This window comes from Beta vulgaris, chromosome 6, assembly GCF_026745355.1.
Source record: "Beta vulgaris subsp. vulgaris cultivar EL10 chromosome 6, EL10.2, whole genome shotgun sequence".
Lineage (NCBI taxonomy): Eukaryota > Viridiplantae > Streptophyta > Magnoliopsida > Caryophyllales > Amaranthaceae > Beta > Beta vulgaris.
This window is the reverse complement of record NC_079207.1, coordinates 48,920,550-48,932,828: the sequence shown is the minus strand read 5'-3', so window position 1 is coordinate 48,932,828 and position 12,279 is coordinate 48,920,550. Positions and strand designations below refer to the sequence as shown.

Genomic DNA, 12,279 nt, shown 5'->3' with positions numbered 1-12,279 from the left:
AAGTTCACCCGACCCACCCAGTTCCGACCCATGACACGGTGTCACCCAGATTATTCCGACCCAAATCATTCCGACCCAGCTTGGGTCAACCCAAACCCAGCCAGTGACCCAGATTGACACCTCTAGTCTAAATATATAATAGAGCAATAAATACTCTTGTACATTATGCACGGGTCTTAATACTACTAGTAAAGTTAAAAGTGAAGAAAAAAGTGGGGGAGACCTAGCAAAGACCGCATAAGGAGGGCGAGATTGAGAGTGATTTTCAATAATTTCCTCATTTACCACTTTCAAATGAGCTTTTAAAAGGAAGGGGAACAACCTCTCTCTTCTGCTCGCCCCCTACCTCACTCTCCTAAAATCTCTCTAGGAAAGAACCAAAAGAAACGAAAAGCCAACAAAAGGGAGAGAGATATATAGGGGGTTGAAATAAAAACATAAAATGGAAGACAAGAAGCAAAATGCATCTGCATTAACACATTCCTTAAGAAGACCAGTATCTCATGTCCATTGTCTTCTCATAGTTTTTTCTATTCTCTACTCAGTCAGCGCCTCAAAATTCGACTACCAAGAGGCGCTGTCGAAGAGTCTTCTTTACTTCGAGGCGCAACGCTCCGGTCGGCTCCCCTACAACCAACGCGTCTCTTGGCGTGATCATTCCGGCCTAACCGACGGTCTTGAACAAGGGGTAAGTATTTGCTAAACAGAACAACATTTCTTATATAAAATAAACGCACTGATATGGACAGATTTGATTCTAATTCTTAAAAATTATTTTTCAAAACTTTACCAATGCAGGATAAATAAATTTGTGAGTAGTAAAGTTACTACTCCTTCCGTTACACTTTGGACTTTTTCAAATCTGGTTGGGTTAATTGTTTGTTACAATGTATATGTAATAATTACACTTTTTCTTTTTTTTTGTAGTTTTCTGAATTCTAATAATTTTGTTTTGAAAAAAAGTTTAGGACATTTATGCTGAAGTGGAGATTTTTTTGGTTAACGGCCTACATTCTTAATTTGTAAACCTAATTAATAAATTTATTAAACTCATAATATCGCTTTAGACAAGTTATATGTCGAACAGAATCTGTTTGAATAAACCTTTGTGCCTCATGTATGCTTAAAATGATGATAAAAAAAGAGTGATTTAACCCCTCTTATATTCCTTGTCACTTTTTAGTTTTTACAGTTGTAGTTCTAGTCTCTAATTGAACTTTTTCCCAAAAAAAAAAAAAAAAAAAAAAACAAACAAACTTTCTACGTTATCATTGTTCCCAACTTTTTTTTGTTATAAACAAAATTTGTTCCAATGTGTTAGGAATTGGAAAGCCTTATGTAATGGGACAATCAAGTGATATATCATTAAGGACACAATCAACACGACAATTATTTTTGTAGAGAGGAGGAAATTGTAACTGTAGAAGTAGTTCGGTATTTAATAATGGGAAGTTACTAATCGTGTAGGTAGAAAACGTGTAAAAGTGGTGTGAAAAAAGTGAAATAATGAAAACATGAAAATGCAGGTAGATTTAGTGGGAGGATACTATGACGCGGGAGACCACGTGAAATTTGGACTACCCATGGCATTTACAGTTACAATGTTGTCATGGGGAGTTATTGAATACGGGCAAGCTATTCAAGATGTGGGTCAATTGGAGCATGCTTTGGAATCTATCAAATGGGCTACTGATTATTTCATCAAGGCGCATACTAGTCCTAATGTTCTTTGGGTTGAGGTTATATCTTCTTTGTTTAATCCTCATTTTTCTTGTAATAATGTGCTTAAAAATCTTTTAATACATGATTAATTAATTAGGTGGGTGATGGAGACACGGACCACTACTGCTGGCAGCGGCCGGAGGACATGACAACATCTCGGCAGGCGTACAAGATTGATGAGGCGCATCCAGGGTCGGATGTCGCCGGTGAGACTGCTGCTGCCATGGCTGCTGCTTCCATTGTTTACAGGAAATTTAACCCACATTATTCCCATTTGCTCTTGCATCATGCTCAAGAGGTAATTTATTACTTGTATACTTTGCATTGTTTTTGGTCAAAGAAAGTGCGATTAGTGGAGTAGGCAGAGTAGTTCACTACATAACTCGTGTTAATTGAGATTAGTTATAATAATAATACGTGGATTTTGAAAGCACCCAACTTTGAGACAGAATAAATCTCTTTTTGATGATGTAGCTTAGTACTACGTAATTTCTTCTCAATTAATGAATCATTGGCTTTATACTTTAGACAGATAGATGATTGTTCGTGTTATTATAATATTTCAAATCACTTTTTCTTTTTTATTGCAACTTATTGGAAAACGAGTTTATATGTGACATAGGTGAGTATGTGACTATTCCTTCCACTTCTTATCTCTCCCTATATATATATCTAAATAATACAAAAGTAAACAATAAAAATAATTTGCAAACAACAACAACATCATGAATATAAACACACTAACTAACACCAACTAATCTTATATTGGTCTTTGTGGAAAATAAAAATATTTAAAGATAATTTAACATATACACAAGAATTATTGAATTCAGTAACTAGTAAATAAATAGAAAACTCAAAATTACATCCCATTTTCCCAAAATAATAATTTCATATCAATACAACACAAATAATTTGAATAAAATAAATTTATGATGAATCTTTTATTTATTTGAAAGTATGATGACTCTAATCTCTTGCATGAGCACTGTTCTTGTCAAATGGCTATCAATCGTATGTTTAACATTCATCATCATGTTTAATTAAATTTTTTATTGTACTTGCTATATCTATAAAAAAAATGAATACAGTTTAAGCTAGAGGTGTTTTTTAACTACAATTCTACAAGTGTGTATCAAATTGACTTATCATTATATCTCCTGTTGTTGAAAGTCTTCTAGTTTGACTTTAACCAAAAATAAATAAATTAATGTTTTAGTTTGGTGATCATCCCATAAATTAGGATTCGATTTTTCTTAGTAATGGAAGATGACTAATTGATTCAAGTTAATCTATTACACTAGTATAACTATCACAAAATATGATTTTTCAGGATTATTTTATAATGGTAATAAAATATAATCTCACACATTAGTCAATAAAATGATCTCGAGCATATCCGAGCCAACAACTAATTAGTTTATATAGTATAACTTTTGAGATATTTGATATATACATTTGTGTGTATATATATATATATGTGTGTGTGATTATATATTATTATGAAAACTCTAAAATTTGATGGTTTATAACATATTGAAACTATTACTATAAGTTGTTACATGCCAATTTTTTTACTTATATTAGTGAGTGCAAATAGTCACAGTTTAGCATATTTGTCAATCTGTGTAAACTAATATGTGATACAATAATACCAAACTTGCTTGATGTATTTGGTTGAGGATTTACCTAGTAACCTTAAGGTCACAAGGTCAAGTCCTCCCAAGTCCCAATTATGATACTTGGGGTGGGGATAGATATTCCCCTTACATTTCCCTCCTTAATCTCAAGTGTCTGACCAAGAACACTGTGCTAGACCAAAAACACCGTGCTGGTTGAAGTCTAGACAAAAACATTATCTTTACCATATTAAAAAAAATGATATACGGTAATTATACTATAATAATTGCAGCAATAATTACCTCAGCAGAATTAATAGGTCACTATTATAATAATGGGAAGCTAATTATTCTTACAATGAGTTATTGTAAATCTGCATCGTACAAGATTTTGTCTAATAATAGTGATTGATGATGGATGGATGGATGCAGTTATTTGAGTTTGGGGACAAGTACAGAGGAAAATATGATGAAAGCTTAGATGTGGTAAAGAGTTACTATGCGTCAGTGAGTGGGTACACCGATGAGTTGTTGTGGGCAGCTTTGTGGCTCTACAAGGCCACCGACAATGAGGAGTACTTGCGTTACGTTCTTCAAAATGCTAATTCTTTTGGTGGGATCGGTTGGTCTATTACTGAGTTCAGCTGGGAAGTTAAATTTGCTGGCCTCCAAATCTTTGCTTCTATGGTAATCTTTCTTCTAACTTCTTTTTCCCTTACTTTTGTTCTTTTATATTACACTGATTTTTAAAGTTTCAAATTTTATTCGTGTCCCACGTTGATTACTATAATGTGGAGTTTGTCATTTTTCATCATAAAATTTCTGAAAGTTTTATGGATAATGACATCTAGCTAGTTCATAAATTTATTGGGGATTGTTTGTTGTTCTTGACTCCAAATCTAATCTATTAAAAACCGACAGTCATCTACTTACTAGAAACTAAAGATTTATAAAATAAAGACAGGGAAGGTGTTTGTAGAACAAATAAAGTATCATTTGTATCAACATAAACCTAAGATATAGTTTTAGAGAAGTTTCGTTTTGCAATTAAGAGCGTTGATAATGTATGGCGCTACACGCTTGTAGGATAATATAAGAATTAATCCTAAAATCCTTACCTCATTATTTGTTATTTCCTATTTCATTTTTATTTACAAAATGCAATTAGTTTAAATAAAAAATTCGATTTGGTCTGTTACAACTTAATGACCAAATCTAATGAATTCCCACCTTCATTAAAACTAGACAACAATTAGTTACGGGGCCCTAGCTCTTTCATTATTGACTACATACATTCATCAACCTTATAAATGGCGATATAGTATATAGTAGGGGCGGGGCAAACATAGCGGGGTCCCTATACGCTCTCTTAAAATTGGGCGTTTCATATTTAGTTCATAAAAGATATAAGATTCTCAATTTAAAAAAAAATATTCTCAACATATCAAATAATTATAAATAAACAAATATTTAGATATAAATAGAGTAAATTTTATTGGAAAATTGGAAAAAAAATATAGGAGTATGAGTAGAAATTAATGAGAGAGAGTTAGGAGGAGAGAGTAGCCATTAATGGGGAATTGGGGATTTGAAACAGCCACGCCCCTTTACCCCATCCCTTACTACTTTACCATTGATCCAAATGCTTTCCTTTTGTTTTTCTTTCAAACATTTAAAACATATAATATATTTCGGGGCCCCTCTATATTTGGGGCCCTATTCCGTCGCTTGTACTGCATATGCCAAGAATCGCCCCTGATATAAAGACCCTGCAAATTAATGCAAGTTGCCCTTTTATCACTATAAGCTAAGACCTTAATTTTTTTTAAGTTTTGTAATATTTACTCGAAGTATATCTTCTAGTCTATCAACTAATTTCAGTTAGATTAGTTTTTTACTTTTATGAAAGTGTTTATAAGTAAGAGTATTCTTTTCTTCATATGAAAAAGAATAGAAAGAAGAAGTTTCGTTTTCCATGTTTTAACACTACATGTAGATATAATTGTCTTTGGTGGGGGTAAAGAGGACCCGGTTCTCCTAGAGGAAGGGTGGAAAACTTCCTAGCTCGCTCAAACCGACCAGAAATTTTGAAGTTGATAGAATTATAATTCAAGTGACCGGCAATATGTTTTTCGAATTTACATGAGAAGAAATCTAATACTTCTATTACATTATTTAGTCATTCAAGATTTTTATGCACATATGTTAAGCTATTGCATTAGAAATTAAATTGATGAAATTATGTCTTCTATTTTTTCTTCTTCCTTTCCTTTATCAGACGTGTGTGTGTGTTTTTTTTTGGCATTTCACTTTTTATCTCAAACGTATTAGCTATATGACTTCAATGATACGTGATAATTTATTCCTATAATAATTGATAAAACCAAGTAGAAAAAAAGAATTTAGCATTATCCTAGTTGATATAATATCATATATAAAGTATTATTATAATAGAAATTCAATAGTAGATGATAAAGTTAATTAGATAGAAGTAGGAGATATAGATTATCTATTATACAACTAAAAGTCTAGATGGATATGTTTTAGAAGTTAGTGTTTAGTGAGGTTTCATAACCTTATAGTATAAATATGTGATTGATTAATGAAAAAATAAGTATGACGCGTCGACTCTTTTTTATCACGTAAATTTCACGTGACCCTCTGCATGGGATCACGTGTTATGCATTTGCAATGGCAAAGCGAAAGGCCAAAGAAGCCTCTAAATTCCAACCCCAAAATAAAAGTGGACTATTTATATAGGGGTTGAAAAAGTAGAGAGAAAGACCGTGACGAATGGAACTACTGTACGTCAATGGGGAACACAAATCTGTGTGGATTCTCTTGCTCTTGCATGCTATAAATTGCTATAAACCTTTTGTCTTTTGAGGTTGATATTCAAAGATGAAATAATGTAATGTGAAACTTTGGTATGAGGGTTTAGCTTTATCCACTAAAAAGTTAACAAATGTAACAAACCTAGTGAGGTGAATGGACTAAATATAGATGGAAGTGTAAGTAAGAAGCCCCAATCAACGGAGGACAGACATATTACATGTATATATATATATGTGTATGTGATGTAATTAAAGGAAAAGGGAAGCATGAACTTTGAAGCATGTGCTTATTATTCTTCCACTTGTACTGTTCTCCCAAGTGCTCCATGAAATCACCAACCTTTTATCACGCATTAATTTCAGTTGTCTTCGTTAGGGTATGTTTTACTTTTACAAAATTCCTACACTTTGTTGGACTTCGTGTTGTAGTGCTTATACATAAATCTATTAGCCTTACTATATGCGTGAGAAAATGTATCGAAAATTAAAGTAATTGCTATCTAGTAAATTAGGAAGTTTTATTTTTTTGCATTAGTTATCACTTATGATTATATCAAGGTTTTTTTTTAAAAAAAAAAAATTTAATAGAGAAGAAAGTAATTGACCGTTTAGAGATGATAATAGGTCTAGGACTCCACCCAAACCCGTCCAGACCTACCCTAATTTAGGGTAAGGGTATTACTTTTTTGGACCCTATAGGTAAGGGTAGGGTATGGATTTTGAGATTCTAGTTTTAATCGAAAACGACTTTAGAATCGAATTGTAGAATCAAATTGTAGAATCGTAAGATTCTACAAACGCATATAATCAAGATATAGCACTCAATTTTCATTGAATGTGTTAAAATTATAAGTCAAAAAACCTAGAAATTGGAAAAAAAAAATTTGTTTACCCACTATATTGACAATAATAACTAACAATATATATTTATTATTTGCTTTGTTAGCATGCTTTAAATTTGCAAGGTTTTCGCTAGTCAAAAGAAATGTATAAAATCGTGAATCGAATCGTCTATCATATTTGAATCGCGATTTTAATAACTTTTTTCACTAGTGTTTAGCATGTTTAGCTCTTAACAATTTACTGAACTTATTTTGTTCACTGAAAATTGATGAAAACTGATTTTTGCTATGTTATTTTTTAAAAAAAGTTAGAGTGAGTAGGCTCTTAGGAGAAATAGTTATGTTGATTAACTATCAACAAAGTGGAGGGAAATCTGAGTAATTTCATTTGTTTTGGGGCTTACAACCTCATTTGCTTGCTAACAGATTAAACAGAGGAAAAATTAAATTATCATGACATATGAAGTGTGATGAATTGAGTATAAATTATTGTATTGCGAAGGGATGAAATACAGGGATAATATTATATTCCAGATTTTAGAAATATATGCCCACCTCACAACTATAATTTACTTTATGGTTGGTTGATAAAAGTTAAAACTTAGTTATAGTAGTAGTTGTAACATATCTTTATTAATAGTTAATTCTTAAAGGTAGCTGTCGAAGTAGGTGTTTTTGGAATGTGGAGAATAATCTCTTAAAGTAATAACACTTTGAATAATTAATCTTCCCATTAAATCTAATATTGGTACGATTAGTAAAGCAATACCAAAATCTTATATAGTTGATCACACAACTTTACCAAACACATAAATTCAATGTTGATTACTCTAGCACAAATTTTGGGTTATGGTCACAATATTTATTCGCTTATCCCTTTATTCAAGCAGAGCCGTATATGGGTGAGAACCAGGACCCATTCCCACCTAATTAATTTAACCCCAATACCCCATTACATTGTTATGTTAATGTAGTACCCTTAAAATATTTCAAGTAGTACAAGTTAAGATCGCGTATAATTTTAGACCCACAACACCATTATTTAATGGACAGGTTTTTTATTTCAGGGAATGAAAATTCCAGGAGAACTACATGATCTCACTTTTTATATTTTTGAAATGATAATGTATTTTGGCTCTAAGTATTAGAACACTGAAGATGTTCGAGAGATACATTAGTGCACATGCATATGTCTATATAACACTGCCATTGATAAATTTAGTGGGGACCTCCATGGTTGGCAGAGGTTAAATCTGTTGCTGTCAGCCTTCCGATGCTTCTGTTCTTGGATAGGCAGTCAATTTGACCTTTATAGCAGATATTTACTGCTAATTGTTTAATTAGGAAAAGAACAGGGATAGTGACCAAAGCTCCGCCATTCTTGGAGCCAATTTAGTAGGGATTCTTTCTTACCTACCCAATCGTGTTTGGATTCTCACATAATTTTGATGTTGTATTGCTACTAAAAAGGAGTTATACTCTTACTACCCATTTGGCAGTCGTTAATAAATTACGGTAATGAGAATGAATTTTAAGTGTAATTTTATAAGGAAAGCACTCTTAAAATGTCCATGGGGAGGTATTTTTTTCTCCATGAACGCAATCTCATTACCCCTAAACTTGTGTTTTTGTCTTCAAGGAAAAGCAATTTTCATTACCATTCATTAGCACCTACAAGGTGGTATTGGATGGGAATGAAAATTGAACAAGAAAAGTGAACAATTTAGGATAATTAGCATTACCAAGGAAATGGACAATGATATTTTTTACAAATTTACACACAAATTCATTCCCATTACCATCATTTATGACCAACTACCAAACGGGCCGTTATAGTTGGAAAATTATAATCGAGTTTAGTGTTTTTTTAAAAGTAGGATGAAGAATTCAAGTTAATGTATGAGTTTCATATTAGGATTTGTCTTGATTCTCGAATTATGTTAAAAAATGCATATAAAAAAATAGTGTAAATCTAGATAGAATTTCAAATATCATAAATGGGCCAAATCTGGTTGAATGCCGGTTTTTGGTTAAGGTAAAAAGTTTCTCCTATGAACTCCATATCGGACATGGTCCAATTATCAAATCAATCAACAATTGCTAGGTATATCTAGTAGTACTAAAGGTGTAAAGTGCTCCAATGACCCTTTTTTCTTTTTTATTTTATTTTATATTGGATTAGAAAGTGTTTAGGTGATATTAAAATCGTATAGTGTTTAATTGGTACTAAAAATTATACCAAAGCCACATTTGTAGTACCAAAATGTGATCTAATGCTCCTATTAGACTCCACAAGCAGACATGAGGTGAAGAGCTAATGCCTACACATGTGATGCTAGTCTTTTGTACACAAAAGTGCTTAATATAGAATCATAACCCCATGTGATCTTACATGTTTGTCTTACAGCTTCTAGCTAACGAAAAGCACGAGCAACACAGGGCAATGCTCGAAGAATATCACTCAAAAGCAAAATACTATCTCTGCTCGTGTCTCAACAAGAACAAGAATGGAAGCAACGTAGAACGTACACCGGGAGGCCTCTTATACGTAAGGCAATGGAACAACATGCAGTACGTCTCATCCGCAACCTTCTTACTTACCATATACTCCGATTTTATCCGAAGCACGAACCAAGTTCTTCAGTGCCCTGAAGGCCCCGTGAATCATGAAGATATGTTTAATTTTGCCAAGTCTCAAGTTGACTATATCTTAGGCTCAAATCCTATGAACATAAGCTACTTAGTAGGGTATGGATCTAATTACCCTAAAAGGGTGCATCATAGAGGAGCTTCAATTGTATCATATAGAGAAAACAAAGGCTTCATAGGTTGCACCCAAGGGTATGATAATTGGTATGGTAGGATTGAAGAAAATCCGAATGTGCTTATTGGCGCGCTTGTTGGAGGGCCAGATTTCCAAGATAATTTTACTGATCATAGAGGGAATTACATCCAAACTGAAGCATGCACTTACAATACAGCACCTTTGATAGGAGTTTTTGCAAAGTTGAATAGACTAGAGGGCCTTGAAGTTAGTCCTCTAGAGGAGTATCTATCTTCAGTTGCTTCCTTTTAAGTAGCAACATTGTATGTGCGTGCACTGTGTTGAGTCAAGGATTTATGCAGGTTTTTCCAAATGTAAAGGCATATATATATATATATATATATATATATACATATAGGGGTTTTCTCCACCCCAAATAGTATACAGATTGTAACTCAAAATTTCGATTTTGCTTATCAATTATTTCCCTCTATATTTTGGCTTTTCTTGTCATTTATTAACATCATCTGATAACTACATGATTTTTTTGTTAATATGATTAGATAAGAATGTATTTTGGATATGTTCTTTTCACTTTATTTTTGTTTGTAGAACAGGTAAGGAAAAAAAACATTCAGAAAAAGCTAAGAGAATAAAAAAAAATAAGAAAAGTTAGAGAAAATAAGAAAATTTAGAAAAACAAAAAAAAAATAGAAAAAATATATATAAAAAAAGGTTTAGAAAAGCGACAAAAGGTTAGGAAAAATAAGAAAAGTTTATAAAAGTTAAAATAAATTAAGCAAAAATAACGTGAAAAGAACAAACCCTTAGTATGGAAAAATTAAATAATAAAAAATATTTTGTAGAAAAAGCGTGAATATGTACTACACAATTGTTGCACAAGACCATATTAGAACGTTTTAGCTAATTGGTTAGCCTCTGATTTTTTTCCCCTCCAATTTCCAATAAATGCAAACATTTTTTTCTTTGGAGAAATAATCAAAAAAAAATCTCAAATTTGAGTTGTCTTCTTTAGAGGTGTAAAAGGAATGAGAAAAAACCCATTGCCGAATCCCGTCGGCATGTTGAAAAGGTATGGACTGATAATGTTTGAACTGAATTTGGTTCAAATTTTTTAATCAACAAAAAATTGGACTGGATTGGACTCAACGATTTAAAGTCCAAAGAGCATAAAGAAATTTATTGATTGAAATTCTCGATTTAAAGTGGCACGGAAAAATTTGCTTCAAAAATTTTGTATTCTAGAATACATATGTATTATTTATATTTCAGGATTTTTTAATAAGTGACACGGACAAAATGGGAGAGTAACAAGGAACCTAAAAGAGAGAAAATGAGGGACCACATGTTTAACCAAAGTGGGTGAGAATTAAGATTAATAAACAACAAGTTCTTTTATCACTTTGAACTATGTGTCTTATATTTTCCTAAAACGAAATGTAATCACTTATTAAAAACGGAGGAAATATATATTATATATTCATTTACATTTTAAAAAATTAAAAGAGGAAAAATGATGTTTCTTTTTCATGTGAAGCATGGCTTAAATTAAGTTTAAAAACTATTGAGTGTTCCGGGCGATGCCCCAGGTTATTTCTTTTCGTAAATTTTTGCCTTGTGAGGAAAAAAATTGACGTCATAAGATGAAAAAATACAAGAAATTAGAGTAAGAGTTTATGTCTACAATAGTCTATTATCATTACCATTAATGTGTTAGGTATCTAACTACTTGTGTAAGTCTTTGAAAAATATATAATTACAAGATCTTATTATATTTTATTTTGAAATACTAACATATTGATGTTATGCTGGATCAATGATTAAGCTCTCATTTTTCATTTCAAAGGTCATGTGTTTGATACCTTGCAACTATACAACATTATTTTTTTAGTTGAGGGGTTTGACATGAAATACATTTGCATTAGAGCCTTAGAGGAGAGTGTCACATGGCACATAGACATTCTTAGGAACGTCTTTTAATATATTAGTATAAATGAGGTATTTCCTTCACAAAAACGACCATAATTAGTCAATGATAGCTCCTACATTGATCAGAGAAGTAGTACAATTTGATGTCCTACAATGTTTTGCTAAAACGTTAGCAATTCTATTTTGCTAAATTTAGTGAAACCCGCTAATTGTACAGATTGCCATTGATCAATATTTATAGTTACAATGCTAAGCGTACGTATTATAAACCTATATCTATATTAGAATTCTATTTACAAAACATATCTGCAAAATATCATATTCTCATATCTCACAGTCAGAGCATGAGGAGTGCGAACACTAAGACTGGACTTAAACTCCAAAAATAATTGTCACGGAAGACTTTTGGTGAAGAAGTACTCAGCAAATTGATACCATCTAGGAAAACGCAAAACCCGTATATAACCCAACACAACTTTTTCCCAAACAAAATGAATGTTCATCTCAACATGTTTGCCTATTTGGTGCACTGGTGTTGTATTGGGTTG

At 32.1% G+C, this 12,279-nt stretch overlaps 1 protein-coding gene across 1 annotated transcript; it reads left to right on the top strand.

Moving 5' to 3' along the window:
- Window positions 1-263: 263 nt before the first annotated feature.
- On the top strand, window positions 264-10,274 carry LOC104896688 (endoglucanase 11). Its single transcript, XM_010683458.4, has 5 exons — window positions 264-688; window positions 1,527-1,739; window positions 1,820-2,020; window positions 3,774-4,028; window positions 9,425-10,274. Exons 1-5 carry the CDS (start codon window positions 443-445, stop codon window positions 10,091-10,093), a joined length of 1,584 nt encoding a protein of 527 aa, XP_010681760.2. The 5' UTR covers window positions 264-442; the 3' UTR covers window positions 10,094-10,274.
- Window positions 10,275-12,279: the final 2,005 nt, after the last annotated feature.

Bases quoted from the DNA above. Each gene is read 5' to 3' on its own strand.
- LOC104896688 (XM_010683458.4), top strand. From the start codon at position 443: ATGGAAGACAAGAAGCAAAATGCATCTGCATTAACACATTCCTTAAGA. The intron at 2,021-3,773 runs GTAATTTATTAC...GGATGGATGCAG, and splicing joins TCTTGCATCATGCTCAAGAG to TTATTTGAGTTTGGGGACAA. The intron at 4,029-9,424 runs GTAATCTTTCTT...TTTGTCTTACAG, and splicing joins TCCAAATCTTTGCTTCTATG to CTTCTAGCTAACGAAAAGCA.